Raw genomic sequence first — 19,219 nt, forward strand, 5'->3', positions numbered from 1 at the left:
AAATTCAAGAGTGTAAAATAAATCCACGTATAAAACACAGAAAAAACACATTCTCTTTCAGTGACTCAAAAAAATACATACTGAATAATCATGACAAATCATCCATTGTCCATTTTTCCAAGTATACAGGAGTGAAAAAATGCAGAAAGCTATTCTCCAAAAGCATCCTGTATAAAGTCCTTAAAGTATATAAGTAATATTTAGTAATCTCATATTCTTGAGCTTATGGATGTAGATTCCAAGAAAGAAGGAGAGACAGACAAAACATCTCAAACTTCAGATCACTTAAACTCCATCTAAAATAATCCATTAAAAAAAAATTATGTTCAGTTCTTACAGCTGAAGCATCACAATTACTTTATTAGTACCATTATTTTGGAAAACTATTTCTTATTAGTTTTTTCTGCTTTTAAAATGAAGTCAGAATACTTATTTCAAATAAGTTCGTTTACTTATACTGTAAATATATTGCGGAAAGTAACTCCACATGCTGGTACAACAGGCCTTCATGAAGTTCCATTTAAAGATTACTATGATGTATCTTAAAAAACAATGACTATAGCATGAAATGCACACTGAAGAATCAGTATCATGGGATTATGTACTATCTTCTTTCTCAGATGTAACAAAATGCTCATATTTAAAGTGAATATCGGACTGTTAGACCACATGAATATTGCCTGGTTATAAATATCTGGACTAGGCAACTTAACTGATGAAGAAAGATAGGATTTACTGTTATTACTGTTTGATGCTGTTTTATTACTACACTAGAAAAATAACATTATCAGTATTGTAAGTGTATTGTGCAGAATATTTCTTCAAGGGGAATGTTTTCCACTGGGTCCAACAGGCAGATGTTGCCAATGATCCTGGCTTCTAATGCATATCATGCCAAGTTCTTAATAAACAACATTTCCCTTGTGGTTATGTTACAATAGAGAATGAAGAAATAAGATGGTAAAAGCAAACAAAGCTAAAAAGAACTGCAAGCAACTTCACCAAGTAGAGAGGAAAATGATAAAAGTATTTAAATCAGCACTCTTGTGAGTTCCCACAGTTGCACCGCTACTCTTAGGTTTCCAAAAGATGCATATGATTTTATAAATATTTTTTGTGCTAAGAGCCATGTTCAGGAACAAAATAGAGGCTAGCACAAGTCTATCTTCTTGGAGATGCATGTTAAGTATAAAATCCACTTACTAAAGTGCATTTGCTGAATTAATCCTAACTTCTACTATTATAGCTATCCCGATAAGCAATACAAACTAAACGTTATCTAAATTCTACCTCTACTTAAAAGCAGTAAATATAGATGATTGAAATCTAAATTACAATCTCTATTACCAAACATTGTGTCTCAATGCTGTGAGTTTTAGAAATAAACAAGATGTACTGTCCTAAACTTCCTGGAAATGAGGAAGTGCCTCTAATTAGAAATACCGAAAGTGTACAATGGATTTAAATAAGCAGAGCTGAAGTAAGCATTGCTTTGTTTTATATTCAATATGATGGGTTTTCTTAAGGCTCTGAGAGAAGCTGTTGCTTTTCGCAAGATCTTTTGGCAAAAGATAAATGCAGAAGTAGCGGGGCCATCTGACATGTCAGAACTTGTATTTTCATGTTTCATTAAAGCCAGCTCATTCAGTGTCTGTATACAGTTATTGCACTTGTGTTGTTGGAATACACCTATACCAACATAGTAATAATGATTGCAACAAAGCCATAGTAAAATAAACTTTGAAAAGGGTTCAATTCTGACATCTGAAGATAAGTGTCTGCATATTTAAAGTGTTCCCCTAAGAATAAATACAGACAAATTGCTCAAGTCAGATGCACATGTTCAACAATTATTTAGCATATATAAAATTTCACTCACCCTTTTATCAATACAAATCTGGTAGGGATCAAAAAAGACTTACCATGCAAAATATTGATTAGTGCTGCATAATGGAATATATATTTCTATCAGAGTTAAAACAGCATTTTCAAAATTTAAAGAAAAATAGATTTTTAAAAAGGGATTCTACTGTTGAATGCAAGTCTTCCTTGTAGCAAAGACAAGATAGAGATAAGTTACAATTTATCACTGTACTTCAGTCTTGATGAAAGACTAATAATAATTTGTCCATCTATTTCTTAATAAATGCTACATTTTCAAGAATAAAGGAACTATCAGTAGGCATTATTTCTACTTAAAACAAGTTATTTCTCTCTGTAATAGGTCAAGTATGCTTTTAAAGATTCAGGTAACGGTAGGCTCATAATTTTCTCTCTAAGAAGATTTCGAGGAGGCTCTTCCGGCTTCAAGGCCTCACTGTGATCTTTATCCTCTTCCTCTTTGTTATCATCTTCCATCTTTTCATCTTCTTCACTATCTAGAGGCTGAGGAATGAGTTGATTACCAACAAATACATAGGTGTTAATCCTGCGTCTACGACATCTCCTGCGTTTTCGTTTTGGAGGAGCCTTCTGAGCAATACCCTTGGCTTTCATCTCCTCATTTATGAAGTTTCTAAGGGTGCGTCTGATATAGATTCGAGCTAGGTCCTGGAGATTCCTAACAGCACATGGAGCTAAAAAGAAAGAGAGAAAAAGTTATATTCATTTTCTAAGTGAAATTTCCCTCTAACAAAAAACTAGCTGCAAGACATTAAGACTAATGTTTAAGAGCAAGTGAATTTTTAGCACACGGTATAATACGCAAATAAAACAAGGGGAGATAGAGAGCTCCTGAGAAACCTTGTAGCATATTTACTACTGAAAGACTTATCTTACTCAACAGACATGCTCAAAGAACTCAAATTTGAGCTGAAGATGACTTCCGGAATGTCATTAATCTTTTACAGAAAATACAGAGTCCTAGAAATTAAGGTGTCTTTTGACAGATATGAAATAAAAGTTGAAAGCATGGAAAGATTATTAAAGTATTTAAGAAAGCATACATCAAATAATGCCACCTTTCAACATCTGGAAAGTCTTGAGACCTGCTTATGGTACTGTTCTAAGATTCTGCAGCTGGGAAAGAATTTGCCCCCTATGCCACATCGGTCTGCACAGCACAGATGCCTTTCTCCTGCTGGCCCCAACTGCTAAGGGAGAGCCATGCCAGCTTGGCAGCTGTCCAAGCAAGTGAAGTCACCTATAACTTTGCAGCAGAAAATGAAGCAAAACTGCTGAAGTCCAGAACAAAAAGAGTAGCAACAAGCAAAAAGCCACATATTTTCCAATGACAGAAAGGCAGATGATGATTCTAAGTGTTGCTGGGCTGGTGTATGACCTGCACTAGATTAAAAATAAATAAATAATAATGGTAATAATAATAATAATATATTATTAAAAAAAACCCAGACAACTCTGCAGCCTATTCAACCCTCTTGATTCTCATTTTCGTTCCTATACAAAGCAACATAAAATTCATGGGGACTACCAAAGGGAGAATTTAGTGAAGTAGTAATTTGGATGAACACACTTCCAATATTGCATTAAGCTTAAAAAACTATTCAATGTATTTCTAACTAAATCTTTTGTTTCATACACTGACTTCAGTTGCATACTAGCTACTCAAACTTAAGACAAAGGATATTTATGACTGACACATCCCAGTTCTAGTAACACTGATTTCGGCTATTGCCAACTGAAAAATATCCAAACTCTACTTGTTTATTATAAAAACAACCCAAAAGTTACAAACAAACCCTATCTGACCATTTTCAAAACCCTTTTTTAAAATCATGCTAAACAGGCCACAATCACAGATTCTGTGCCAATCATAATAAATGCAAGCACAAAGACGTTTAGAAGTTAAAGTAAATGAACTGGCAGGCATTCATTCCATAGAGAACTAAGAAGGACTTCAAAGTCAGAAGAAAGACAAATTATTTCCTTCAAAAGATGGAAAAAAACTTGAAACAAGGCATCCTATTCAAGCTCATCTTAACCTATAAGACAATACAAAACACCTATACTGCTAAACATGTACGAGATTAGACACTTTATTTTTAGTGCTAGTTATGATTGATTATATTCTATTTGATTTCAACGTTTAAAAGGTTTCAAGACAAAGAAATGTCCTCAAAGTTGAAGTAATTAGAAACAATCAGTCACCAGTACTTCAGATATGAACGCAATTAAGGAAAGTTGCACAGCAGTATGATTATAATCACATCCCAGATCATAAGCTAAAATTAGGAACTGCCAAACAATTGATACTACATAAGTCAAGACCTAAAGCTCCTGTATTTCTGTTCAGCATCTCAGGCACACAAACAGGTAGCATAAAGAAAATGAGCGTTTAGAAGTCTTCAGACTTACTATATACCTATTTTTTGAAAGAAATCTTTGATAGTTATTTACTAATATTACTTAGCTATTTATTAATAAAAGATTAGTATTACAGATAGGACAGCTGAAAGCTATCTCTTCTAACAAGAAAGGGTGGAAATTGAAGTTTTGGACACTTGTCCTAATCAATAGGAAAGCATATTCAAGAGCAGTGACTATTTTGTAACCAACAGTTGCAAAGTGATTCAAACCAAGAACTCACTGCTCCTCCTCCTCCACTCCAATAAGTATAGGTTATTTGAGACAATGTATTAGCGTTATCCTAAATTGGAAGAAAGGCTATTTTAGTAGGAGGAAGACCACATGAAGAGAGTTAGAGGTGCCACCATAAAGAACTACAAAAAACCTGAAAGCATAAAATTGCTGGAAAGCTACCTGAATACACTGTCAACACTTGCTTATGCTATTGTCACTCATTAGCCGGTAAACTGGGTAGGATTAACTATATTGCTATCAAGCACTCATTTCAATAAATCATCATTGGTATGATAAGAACTGAGCAAGAAACATGACTCATTTTCATTTTGATCAGTGATCCTCCCAAAATTACTTTGCTTGAGAATTATTATCCAATTACTTCCGAGGCTAGACCAACTTCAAAAACTCTAATAAAACTTAGCAGAATCTAGGATGTTGCATCTTTTGTCCTTTGTTCAGATTACATTAAAATGAAATTTAGACTATTAGAATTATCATTGTGATTTATCAGCGAGTCAGGATGTACTAAAGTAGTGATCAGACAGAATTTTTAGTACACACGATACCTTATGGGTTAATGCAAATTTACTTCCCATGCTTTAAGCTGTCCTATTACCATACTGCTAAATGTAAGCTCTGTTGCAATACAGAACATTTACTTTATCAGTGCTAGTGCTGCCTGACCCTTATTGCATGGCTTCTAGTATACCCACAGAGCTTGCCCTTGCTTGCAATATGCCACACAGGTGTAACCAATCTGGTGTTGAATACCCCCTATTAAACCATTTACATAACATGAAAATTTGGATGCATTTTGCTGTCAATCTGCCCTAGTTCCTTCAAGTACTCAAAGGAAAAAAAAAAAAAAGAGAGAGAGGAAGGAACATTATGCAATTTTGGGAAGTTTAATAAGCATGTTTTTCCAATTATCTAGCAGCAGTGAACTGCGTCCTGACCAATAATTAAGCTTGTAAAATGATCCATTAGCAGCACCTCTACAGCCTTCCATGACAAAAAGATTCTACTTTGAGAATGACTGGCTCACAGATATTTTATTAAGCCCTATGTACATGTAACACTTATAACTATTGTAAGTATACTACATTACATGTATGTCAGAAGGCATTCAATCACTCCTTAATACTGTCCAAGGAAAGGCACAGACTCCATGTTTACATCAGCAATGACATCTGCCATTTCTGGCTTAAAGTTTACACGAGGGTAACATTTACTAGACATTTGAGATACTTTACAGAGGTGTGGATTGTATTATAAAAGAGAAATTGGCTAGGACTTATTTCTTGAGCTTCAAGGTCACTTTTTTTTTTTTTTTTAATTCACAGAAAAGCTAAGCCAGCCTGAGCAGCAAAAAGCAGCACATCTTACTGATTTCATTTTACAGCGCAACTTCAGTCCCCTGAAGATTTTTTTTTTTGAATAGCGATAACTTTGCAGTACTTGTGTGTTACTCACCTCTTCCCCTTCTCACTAAAGAGTTAGTTATTTTTAAATTATTATGTTAAGTTACATATAGGACACAGCTTTATTGTCCTAAAATTCATTTCTTAATGTTACTGGTCTGCACTGTTTTCATCTGTACTATGAAAATTTAAGACTGGTAACAGAACACTTGAAAATCCTCCTGTATCTTCTATGGAATTAAACTCTACAGAATCATAGTAAGAACAGACATTCAGTTTGTCAAGCCACCTCTATATTTCACTGTTAGCCATGATACATCCTATTATGGAATAAGTTCTCAACAAAGAACAGAGGAAAAAGTTTTTGTATTAAAAAATCAGTATTAAGAAAATAACTTCTGAGGTCTCAAAAAAAGCAAGCATTAAAGCTACAAAAATGAATTATTTCTGCAAATAACTGATTACGTAAGGGAAAAGATTATCTATAAGTCAAACAAAAAAGCAAATGGAACTACAATAAAGCAACGATCCTTTGTGAGCTCACACATACCCTCAAAATTAATAACCAGATCACCAATAGCCAGTTACATGCTATGCAACCTGATATGACTTTCTGGACTCTTGAAGTGTTTATACCCATTTTGCATTTTAGAAGTGCACATGGAGGGAGGAAGAACACAAAGGGGACAGGGATTTGTTCCCATCGAGTTGCATGCTAAAGCAGAACATAGGAACAGAAGAAAAAAAGCTAGTACTTTCTGGTTTAGATGTTACCAAAGCCCCATATATTACTCTATTCCTAACCCTAGCTGTCCAGGCAGACCATCTCATCTCTGATCCTTCCTTTGATTTCTCCTTATCGTGCTATCTTATCATCTTGGCAATAGATGTATTTTCAGAGACATTCTATCCTTTACTAACCCAACTCAGACTACTGCAACTACAAAGAAAAGCCCAAAACAGCTAAGCATCACCGTATCAGTTGCAGACAGAGATAAGCGCACTCAGCTGTTAACATGCTACTAAACTGCAGCTGTAGTATTGATCTGCTCCTTCCATTTCAGGGAAAAGGAAGAAATATTTTTCTCTAGGAGACAGTCAGCCAGTGAGCACTCCTGACATACCTAGTATTAGCTGAACGGATTTCCTGTGCCTCATTAGAAAGCAAGAAGCTGAATCTCAAGGGAAAGAAGTCTGGAAAGAGAAGCTGGAAACAGGGCATTACTTGAATTCAAGATATTAATTGTATAGCAATACGGAACATGAGCCAGAAGCACATAAACAGTCAGCTACTGCTTTTCTAAACTGTACATTCCTGTTCTATCATGTTACATGCCTGCATAGCATAGCCTCTCCTCTTCCAGAAAAACACCGGCAGGCACTATAAAAGCTTGTCACATCAAAGAGAGACACCACAAGTGACACTTACGCAGTCCCACAGCATCATGTTTGCCATTATCATTTCTGTTTGGTTGCACTAGTGGAGCAAATGAAACAGCAAGGATATTTTTACTTTCCCATGTGTTCTGTCCCGTTCTCAAGATTTGTGTTAGCTGCAAAAAAACATGGAAAAAAAAAAGTGGTTAATGTTTTATTACACTCAGTACTATTCAGATTGGTGTTTAAATACATTGCTTTTTCAATATACTTTGAAATTAATTTATAAAGGTTGATTTATGGACAGAAAGGAATTGTCTATTCCTTGAAATCTTATTTGGTCACTATAGTAATGAACAGGACTTTCTTTGACAATGGGCAAAGATACAATTAGAAAATGAAGGGCCAAGGTAACTTCTTCCAAATTTTCCACAGGGTTATAGAATACTTTAGGCTGGAACCAACCTCTGTAGTCCAATCTCCTGCTCGAACACAGCTAACTCCAAAGTTAAATCAGGTGACTCAGAGGCTTTGTCCAATTAAGTTTTGAAAATCTGTAAGGATGGAGATTCCACAACTTCTCTGGGCAACCTGCTCTAACATTCAGCCACTCTCACAGTGAAAAGTTGTTTCCTTATAACCAGGCAGAATGTCCCTTGCTGCCATTTGTAACCTTATTCCTTTCTTCCTTTTGTTGCACATCTGCAAGGAGAATTTGACTCCTGTCTACTCAGTAACCCACCCACCCCTTTAGATAGTAAAGTCAGTAATTAGATCTTCCCTTAGCCTGTTTCTTTCCATGCTAAACAAACACAGCTCTTTCAGTCTCTCCTTATTTCGCATGGTCCAGCACCCTAACCATGTGCACATATGGCAGAAATATTCTTAGTGTTAATTTTGCTTTTAAATCTTGGCTACTTTTAAGTTGAATTCCGCCAATTTCTAATGGCAATATCTTAGTTCAATAAATACTGAAAACAAAAATATTCAAGTAATTGAATGTAATCAAACAATGCAGGTTATGTTTAAAACAAATTTGCTATTTTGATAAAGTAGATATAAATGACATTTATTTCTGTACAATAAAATAATTAACATTTTTATCATAAAATATTTTGGTAAATATTTGGATTTAAAAGGACAACTTAAATAACATACCCTTTCTTTCTCAATTTCCCTATTAGCAAAACAGGGAGAATAATACTTACCTTTGTAAAACTTTTTGGGATCTATGGATGAAAAGTGATAGAAGTGTGAAGTATTATTAGAATAATACTCCTGTCTGGAAAATGTTTAACCTAATATGCGAAAGTAACACTGAAAGCTGCTGAAAGCAAGTCATTTTCTTCCTTCATTTTTTTCCTCTCCATACCGTTTCCCACTAAGCACAGCAATTCCAGATTTCTCCAAAATCTATCACTTGTTTAGAGTTTTTTTGTTTTGAAGTACTGACAGTAAAAATGTATGTGTGTTGGGGGAGGGATTTCAAAGCAGTTTTGGGACTGGTATGAAATATCAGTTTTGCCACAGACTTTGATGGAATGAGGATATTCATGCTTTTCTACAAGTTTAAGGGAAAAAAGTACAGAACTTCATTAAAAAACCTAATATTTACACAGCTGCAGCAATACGCTGAACCAAGATGTCATTAGTCAAACATTAACTTAGTCAAATATACATTGAAAAGCATTCCTAAATTATATAATTATACTAAAAGATAGCAAGGGGAAATTGTCACTAAGTCACCTGATCTTCTATAGGCATTACTAAAATGCCTCCAACTTTCAATAAAATTTTCATGTAGTTTTCATGGTCTTTCTGGACTCCAGCTCCACAGTAAATCCGGTCATACTGATGACTGTCTGAGGCTATTTCCAAACAATTACCAACCACAAAGGCAGGTTCACAGAACTCAAATCTAAGGGGAAGAAAAAAAAAAAAAGAGGGGACATTTCAAAACAAGATTTTAAGGAAAGCCAGTCCAGATAAAGACAGAAAAATAATCTTCAGATTTAGGTAATGAAAAAAGTGTTAGCATACACACTTTAAAAAGCTGTATTACAATACTATTAATACTATTTAGAAGATAATCTATTGTTTCTGCCACATTAAGGACCACCACAAAAAAAAAAAATCTTCAGCAGTTCTATCTATTAAACAAAAAAGGACTCAAAATATCATTAGACTTTCTAAAGACAGGCAAATAGGCTTGTCTAAACAACCTTACAAGCCATAAGAGTCCCTTTAAAACAGTATATTTATCAAGGTTTATTCAACAACCTGGGTATCACTCAAATGTTGAAACAATTCAATTCCTAATAACCAGCTGAATTAGGCTCTTAAGACTCACTTTCCTCCATCTCCCTATTTTCCACCTTGAGTCCAACTCATTTTTCCCAGAAAAAGAATTCATTGGAAAAGGTTTTCATTTTTTGGCTACACACAGAACAAGGGAAAAAAAAAATCCACCTGTTCTATCTGATTTTCATCCACAAATGAAAGTTACATAACTGCTTGTAAGCGGACCCAAGTTTTAACAGAAGTTGTAAGGATTATAAGGACCCTTGACCACTGCATAACATACCAAAGAAAACATATGCACAGGATAGAACTTCATTGCCAAAGCTTCATATCTTCCCAATTACAGTGCTATTTTCTGACAATTTTTGAATCTCTGCAGCATTTTACTGCTCAATTTGCTCATGTCATGACACTATAATTCACATATTATAAGCTTTTTTTCTTCAAATTTTACATTTTCTCTACCCACTTTAAGAAGAGAGACTACAAGGTTTACCATAGTTGCTTATAGAAAGGAATGCAGCTTTCTTAAAAACTCTGAAGTAAACCCTAATACCTTGTAGGTCCAGAAAATAATCAGCTTCTTCTGGTAGTATTAAAATCCAATGCATCTCAAATTTCACCCAGAAGCAGTGATTTTTTCCCAAATACTTCACAAATGCATGCAGCCATTTTATGAACTTTACAGCTGACTGTAAGGAAATTACTGGAAAGGAAATTATTTTGCCCTGGCTAGCAGTAGCAGATCCCAGTATGACACCTGATGACAATCAAATCAATGCTGCTTCAGTTACAGTGAAGCTTGGCAGCTTTTGCTACTTCCTGATACCGCACATAAAACTTCTGATCTACAGCATCATCAATAACAAATGAGCATTCTATTACAAATTAGACAAAATCTAATTCTATTAAGAATTCTAGAAATCTTAATTAGAAGATTCAAATTAGAATTCTAGTCTATTAAGTTTTTGCCTGAAGAATTCAGTGTATTTTACTTCTAAGGGATGCTTGATCTTGAAAGTAATGCAATGCTCCCTTCTTTGGACAGTCATGGATAGACCCCAGAATCCTTTACTAACTATTGCAACTCTCTCACATGCTGTACGTGGCCAACAGTGTATATTGTTGTTCCTCATCTAAATCCAGTAGAAAAACTGCAAGCTACAAACAATATTGGTAGATTAGAAAGAAAGAGAAAAAAAAAAGGAGGGCAAGGGGTAAGGAATGACTTCCTTGTTGCATACAACTGGGCAGCAAGCCTGAACTGTGGTTGAATTAATTTCAGATGAACAGACAGAGAGATGAACAGGGATGAACAAAGATCTAGAAACACATTAGGCAAGGTTAAATGCTGGGAAGAAAATGAAACCAAAGGCATTCATCACTTTGCTGAAGAAACTATCTCATTTCATAGGTTCATGGAAAAGCATTACGTATTTTCAAAATTCCGTGGAGACCAATCAGGCAGTTCATGTTATAGCTTTAATTTCAGTTTGCCTACAATTCGAGTCAAGCATCATCACACTGATTTAACCTGAAAGATTGAGAAAAGTCCCTCTGAGAGCTTCAAAAATGCAAGAAAAATGGGGCTGAAGGGAGAAACATGGTACTTTCCTAAAAATGCAGTTTTAAGTCTTGAAATAGATGCCTGCTGTAATTTGTTCTTAGACAAGCAAAAATAGCCTGCCTGCCTAACTTTGCAACTTTCACAACTTTTGGGGGATTTTCTCAAAATGCTCCTCTAAAAGCTGGCAAAATTACTACTAGATACTTCCAAACAGCTTCCTTTACTGGAAACCACCCTAATGCCTGTGAAGCCACTGGCCATATCTTCTTAAAACAAGCAGGAATCCCAAATTCTCCAAGGAAACAAAAAAACTAAGACAAAACAAAAACCTACAAAACATCCCCAGACACAAAACATACTATATTCAAACAGTGGATGCAAAAAGCAGCTTTACAGATTTAGTAAAAGCTGAAGAGCATTTCTCATTTAACTCCACAGTACACAGCTAGAAGTGCATTAAGCTGCTTATGTGTCTTTGTTTCCACTTCCTATTATGCCTGTAAAAATCAGATGGACCAAACAAGACTGACTCCACCTATAGGCACCATAAAGCCTAGTTAGACCATGATTCACATTATTAGTACAGTTTTCTGGAGACATGAGGCTTACGACCAAGCTGGCTAGGCATTTGTTAGTCCATATGCTTCAAAAATGTTGTCTTCTTCCAAATATCTTTAGCTAGTTTCAAACCCAGTTTGTCAGAAGTAAGAGTTCCCTAAAAGATAATTTCTCATAACAGACCTATACAGTGCGGACTCTGGGTACCTGCAGTTCTTGAAAGCAACTCTTTGGTCCAAGTCAGCTGAGAAATCAGGGGGTCTATTCAGCTCACCTAGCAGTTCAACAGTAACACGCAGCTGGCCTACCTGGGTACACTGGCTGCACATTTAGAACATACACAGGTCTTGAATTGCCACAGGCATATATGGTTTCCAAGGTATACACACAGGAAGCCACATAAAAATGGGTAGAAGAAACAGGAAGAAAAAGTTGTAATGGTGTCTAGTCATGTCGATACATGAGGTCGAAAGCCAAATCTCTTCATTCATATTGCCCACAGAATTAACTGCTTTGGGTGTGAGGCAAGAACAATGACAAAATACCAGAAATAAGGGCATACACAGGCCTTAATAGAATATTATGGGCTTGTCAAACCTAGTTTAGCTGTACAACAGTAAACTGTGCCTCCCCTTCGCCCCCATGTAATAATGTAAACCTAGTCACTGCAGCAACAGAACTCTTTCCTCACCCACTGAATTTTCAGCTGATTCTGCTTTCACAGAAGGATGTGCACCCTTGAAAATTAAAAACAATTGATAAACGCATGTAGCGTGTTGTTGTATTTATGCAATCTAGTATTTTGTGGCAACTTCCCATCAGAGACTAAAAGAGGATTTAGAGAATTTGTGTCACTAACTTGCCCATACAGTTTTCAAAACAAGCTACATTAAACTCAACTTTATTAAAACATAACTTGGAAAAGGAGAGACTCTACCATTTGATCTGGCATAAAACTTTTAAATACAAAAATTCTGCAAATACAAAGGATTAAGTCATTTTAATACCTTCCAAAAACATCACAAGCTTTTTAGTCTTACACTATGAAAACAGGATCAACCACTTTGTTTTACTATGGAACTTAACCCAGTTAAACCCAAATTCTTTTAGCCCTAATTGCCACTGTACCCAACATACTGGTTTATTTTATTCCCAGTGCCTTTGGGATATCAGAACAGATTGAAGATTCAATTTCCTTCTCTGTAACACTAAGCTATCTTTAATTAGACTAATGACTCTGCTGAAAAAGATCGGTTTATTGTTGGAATGTGCAATATAGACAGACACATAAGCTACCTATTGAGATGAGGTACATTTCGCTTAGTTACTGATTTGAAATGGAACTAAGAAAAAGATCTGATTTAAGAAACACCAACCGTTATTTACCTTTTGCTGACCTTTACAAAATTGACAGGGTGGCCTTACAGACAGTTATTCCAGTAAATGAGAAAGTTTATGTTATTTCATCTGTTAGATGCAAAAAAAAGTGCTGGACTAATAGGGAGAAACTGGAATCACGTTAGCTTCTTCATTGAATCTGGTATTTTGATTACAAGAGTGGTACAGCAGCCAACAGAATAGAAATTAAGAGTTCCCATTACAAATAACATAGCAACAAAAAGGGTTCTTTGTGTTTAAATGAACACCTGCCATAGGTTAAGTACACACAGATCATGTTTAGCAATGGCCCAAGATAAACAAGAAGTTTTATATATGAAACATGTTTGATCTTTTGCATTTCAGTGAACTGTCGCTCAAGGGTGCGCTTTTTAATCCTCTCAGCATTACAGGTGTATAGGTTCAACACAGCCACAATGCTTTTCTTCCAGATAAGCATCAAAAAGCATCTGTAGAATTTAAAGTCTGGTTTTGTCCTCAGCGCAACAACTTAAAAAAAAAAAATTAGCAGAGAAATAGATTGCTACTGTCCACATTCTTCTCAGTAAGATTCTCCATAGGTATCAACATCGTGAAACATTACTATTGCAATAAAATATTTTTTCAAACAAATATTTATAGCAAATAATTAAGAGGTTAAAGTTTGTTGCTCTTGTATCCATATCCACCAATCTATTTGTGTGGTAACATGATATTACTAAAAAACAGGATAGTATAGTACAATAACCTACCCTATCAGCAGTTTTTCAAGCAGATTGATTGCTTAGTCCTGCCATAACATCCACTGAATCCCTGCCAAATCTACCCATTACTTCCAGCTCTGAAGGTCTAAGCATGCCTTTCTATCTATACACCCTTTCTTCAACATAGGCCATTATTAATCCTGATGTCTCTTGAAGATGAGAACAGACAAAGTGATCACGAATTGTCAATCTTTTTTTTCCTCCACTTTCCTTTTTTTCCTCCCCAATGGTAGTATACGTACTTAATTCTTAAAAAAGAAGCAAGTTTAATAAAACTGTGTGTGGGGGGGGGAAAATCAAGTAATTTGGGAGGAAAAAGACTTTCAATATTCACAGGTTTCTGTTTAATGTAATCAGTAAAACATATTCCAAGATGCTTAAAAAGCAATCCTAAAGAGGAACTACTTAAGCTACTTACATCTGTCCTCTGCTAAGAGAAAAAATAATTAGTTCTAAGAACAAGTACCAATCCAGTTACATTTTACACCTCTCCGTAACTGCTATATTCATTCCAAGATACCATCTAACACCACATTTCTGCATATCATTATATTTACAAACCACACTCAAATCTGATCTTGCTGTTCACACCCCTTACAGAAAGAAAACTTTCAGTATAAATTTAGTATACTGGCTTCCCATCATCCACACCCATTTCCTTCAGTGACAGCCCCTCCAGCAGGGCAGAATCCCAGTCGGTGCTGTCAAGCTGCTCCAAGCGATTCCCCTCTAACATTCCACAAGCTGGAGTCAACAGAACAAATAAAAATAAAATACACACTAAACCTCAGCAGCTCCAGAAAGGCAAAATTAAAATAAGTGACAATGAATCTTTTTTTTTTTCCTCTGGAGGGTTTGGGGGGGGGGGTGGAAGGAGGACAAAGTAAGGAATTTTTATTTAAATTTAAGGCACAAAAGACTACTGTACAACTTTAACAAAGTGGAAGAAAAAGGTTTTCAAGTTGTTAACACTTGCCGTTTGACCTATGCTGATGCCAGATTTCAGCAAAGAGTTCTAAAGCATCCCAAGAAGGATTCTGGATATCATACTTCATGGGGGGGGGGGGGGGGAGAAGCAGATTTAATATATATATTTCAAAACAGAATACTGAATCCAGCATTAGAACCCTTGAAATTTGCTTTATATCAAACTCCCCTTAGAACATCCATTAATAAGCAGACATTGAAATGAATCTGCAGAATGTGCAGACTGTTATACTTTGAAAAAGTAGGCTAAAATTCTAATAATTTTTGCTACTGCAACAAGAAAGTAACACTTATTTTTGTCCTATCCTAATACACTGCTCATCATATTTTCACCAAGAGAATCACTCCGAATAGTGGAAGGAATGGGTACAAGTCAGTTTTGGCAGATTGGTTTAGAAGATTCTTACTCTTTTCACCAACTGGCCCATCTTTTTAAAATATAGATATAGGAGCTAAAAATAATGTAATAAGTAAAAACAATATTTACTGTGCTTATTTTCAGATCCAGACTGTAAAGCTACAAATGAAAGAACAACCTAGAAAATTCTGGCTCCAAGAAAAGAAACAAATACTCTGAGTTTCAAACACAACGATTTCATAAATCAATAAACTTACTCCAAGTATTCCTAAAACCTCTGTTTAAGCACCAAGTTTACTGAAAGAATTCTTCAAGAACCTTCCAAATAATCTGATCTATTTTTCAGTTTTTAAGCTGACATAAAATTTATCTTTAAAAACCACCAATGAATGTCAATACTCATATGGCTTTCTGTGAGATAACAAAGTGCGAAACAGACTGATGAAGTATTTTCCAATTTCCATGCCTCATTAGCCTTTAGCATTTTACTCAAATGCAAAAGAGTCTGTTCTGAACGATTATCAACTAGATTTAAAGGTGCTTTTCACATATTGCATAACGTAAGAAAAGGTTTTCCCATTTGTTTCTCAGTAAATATTTCCTGTTTTATCTTATAAGAGATGCCCATTTAAGATTAAATAGCTAGCTAAGAAACTTTAAAATTGCATCTGCTAATATGGGACAACAATTTGCAAGATTGTACAAGACAATTCTCTTCCAATTAAGTGGAACAATAGAGGGTCAAGATGGCAAGTCCTTTCAATGCTTTTTTTTTTTTTTTGTATTTTTCTGTACTGTTCATTCTCTGCCTTGTTTAAACCCTTTATTCAAACTCATCAAGATGGTGTTTGTTCACGTAGAGTAAGTGCGTTTTCATGGAATACCTGCAGCTTTCATTGAAACATTATACATATTTTAATTAATACTATTGTTATTTGTGAGACCTTCTGCATTTATACTATGAACATTAGAATAAACAGAAACAGAAAAATATTAAGTCTTGGAAAACAGAACAGCTGTTAATCTACAATAACAACTTAAGTCACTTGCATCCAATTACAATAATAGAAATTTTATCAATATTAGAAATATAGCCAACAGTGATGCAGGTGAAATTTCTGTTCAATAGTTCTGTCTGGAACAATTTTTCAGTTTCCAGACAGTACAGTAGGGCAGTAAGTGAAAAATCTGTATTTCAGCTTTATTTGTATGTGTTATTCTCAGTTGGAATAAATTAATTTGTCTTGGTCCTTTTATCAAATGACCTCAGCTCTCCCGTTTACAAATCATCTCAGTTTCATTGAGATGGACCAAAAAAAAATTACTGATTTCTGAAGAAATCTGAACACTGGTTCTTAAAAATTCTTATGACTAACCTCACTCTCCCTTCAAAACTGGTTTCAAAACTTAAACTTCATTATGTAGTGTATCTAAGTTTTGATGACAAAACAAAGAATTGCATTGAAGGAATAATTTATATCAGTTCTGCAGTGAATTCTAAGAAAGGTGGACAGCAAAAGGGAGGTGAAAAGAATTTTCTGTCACCTCAGGGTGACACCTCAGCCTATCAGGGGCTATTAAATCCACACACAGAAGTCTGGAAAAAAGCTTCTTCTATAGACAGAAGAGTATTTGCACACACATACCCCCTTTTTTTTTTTTTCTCCTTTTTACTAACAGATAAAAATAGTTTTATAGGTTAAAATCTTCATGTTTTACAGTGCAGATTTTGGGGAAGCAACAGATTTGATGGGAACAATGAGATGAACATTTTCATCGATAGTTTTAATGCAACAAACATTCCAAATACTATCAAAACTTACAGCAACTAAAGATCTCCAAAAAAAGAAAGCGTTCACCATAGGGTTTCTTTATTTATTTTTATAATGTATTTTATTTGTGGTTATGAGAGAGCAAGAGTAAGGATTTCTTCAGTTATCAAGTACTTTAAAAATGCAGTTTAAGTTTCTGCTTAAGTAAGGGTAGATTCAACTGCTTTTTTTTTTTTCAATTTTGGTTTTTAAGGTGTTTGGATAGAAATATTATTTCTCTTCAATAGCTCTAAATAAAAATGTCTTTTTTCAAAAGCCTTTTTTCCTTTCATATTTACATAATTCCTGGCATCAAAGAATGCTACTAAAAGAAAGTTCTTCTGGTTAGACTAAACCTCAATGAGAGTCTATTCACCACTTAATAAATAAGCATTTTCACTACTTGAATCCAAGACTAAGTCAGCAGTAAGTCTTAAATGGAGAAAGCTGCCAGTGAGTTTGGGAGACTGCTTGCTTTTCCTGCTTAGATTTTTACTGCAATCATCACCCAGCTGCACAGGAAGGAAGAAGCTTTATTTTCTTTGTGTACATACACGGAACCTTCAGTTTCAAATATGCTTTTCTGAAAGCAAAACTGAGCCTTCAGCATCCTATAAAGAGCCCTGAATTTTGATGAAGACAAATACTCTGTTGTGAGAGTAAACTTACTATTTTTCAATGACAATACAAGCTACTATATGACTTCAGGAAGAAGTTTCACCCATAACAGTTATCCCAGAAGTAGTACTAGGGTTCTTGTCACTTACCATTGAAGTGGTTTCTTTTGATCCTGAGAAGGGTTGGTGATTTTCTTTCACAGCAGGGACTTCACCAGCTTACCCAGGTTTGGTTTTGATAGGGTGCTAGAAGATGGGCAACCTAGCTTTGCCCTGTGGCTCTCTCTCCGAGCTGGATATTCTAGGTCTAGAAGTTGACTGGGAGCAGAAAAGACAACACATTCCCCTTCAATAAACAGGTGAAGTGGGGCCTGATACTTGCACATGTGTTTTAGATAGAGCCTTCTTAAGGAGTGATTTCTTTTCCCATAACTGGCATGCATTCTCTCAAGGTTTTAAGCATGAAAGAAAGCCTTAAGTGTATTTCAGACTCAAAGAACATCCTTTTGTTCATATCTAAAAATCTTTCGCAACTCAACCACGATGACGCTTTGGAAAAAGCTTTCAGAAGACACTTCTCCTTTGCTTCTACTGGCAAAATATCTTGTCAAATAAAATCAAGGCAGCATTTTACCTCTCAGAATGATCAACTCCACCTCCATTTAGAGGAAAACTATTTTTATAGATTGGTGGGATATGGATACAGATACAAGCAATTACCAAAACTATTTGTCCTTCTGAAACAGGTACCTGAAAAGCTTTTCCTCTGACAAACAGTTCAAGAGGCAACAACAGAGAGAATCCCAGCTACCAGACAGAGATAATTCTCCTTTAAGTAGAAAGATTGTCTTAAATCCTTTAAGACATTTTATTTTCACATTGCTACCAGTCTTTGATCAAGCACTTACTGCCATCATATAAAAACACTTTCAATTAAGTTTCAACAACATTCTTACCAGGAATTAAGAAAAAAAGTGATATTATACCACACAACACAAGATTTGACATTCAATACATCATTCCCCCATAAAAAAGGCTTCCAAGCAATATTCCAACTTGTTTTAGCAGAAAAAATTCTAAATCATCATGACCCAGCTCCATGCAAAACCATATGCAAAGACTACAGCCTATTGCTTCAAGTGACAGAACAATACAAATAATGTTACAATGTATTTATTTAGGATCTAGTTTGAAGCTCTTCAAGTAGCTAAAGATAAGGTTAACCACCCTTTACATTTGTTTCAAAAGGAAATTGCTGTAAAGCATTCAGACTAGTCTGAAGAATTTTATTACCCACTACAAAGTGATGGAAGGCACGGAAGTGACAACGTAAATTTTTGTATAATTCCCCATCCACATAACTCAATTATTACCACGCAAATTGAATGCCATCTCTGTGCTTTATCCATCCTCCAGGTTCCTCTTTGGAGACTGCTGACAAGCATAACAGATTTTTTTCCCCATAATATGCACACATCCACTGAGACAATTAGCTTCATTTATACCAGTCTGTCAGATAAAATCTATTTTCAAACAGTA

At 35.1% G+C, this 19,219-nt stretch overlaps 1 protein-coding gene across 4 annotated transcripts in view; it reads right to left on the reverse strand.

The window, feature by feature from the left end:
- Positions 1–1,597: 1,597 nt before the first annotated feature.
- The window catches only part of PCMTD1 (protein-L-isoaspartate (D-aspartate) O-methyltransferase domain containing 1), a 49,886-nt gene continuing 32,264 nt past the window's right edge, over positions 1,598–19,219 (reverse strand). For all 4 annotated transcript variants that reach the window (XM_067290445.1, XM_067290448.1, XM_067290446.1 and 1 more), the window contains 3 exons: positions 9,087–9,258; positions 7,393–7,516; positions 1,598–2,576 (listed from right to left, as the gene is read on the reverse strand). In XM_067290445.1, coding sequence (XP_067146546.1) covers positions 2,206–2,576; positions 7,393–7,516; positions 9,087–9,258 — 667 coding nt within the window. In that variant the 3' untranslated portion in view covers positions 1,598–2,205. The remainder of the gene's footprint in view (positions 2,577–7,392; positions 7,517–9,086; positions 9,259–19,219) is intronic.

Source organism: Apteryx mantelli, chromosome 2 (assembly GCF_036417845.1).
Source record: "Apteryx mantelli isolate bAptMan1 chromosome 2, bAptMan1.hap1, whole genome shotgun sequence".
In the NCBI taxonomy this organism is placed as follows: domain Eukaryota; kingdom Metazoa; phylum Chordata; class Aves; order Apterygiformes; family Apterygidae; genus Apteryx; species Apteryx mantelli.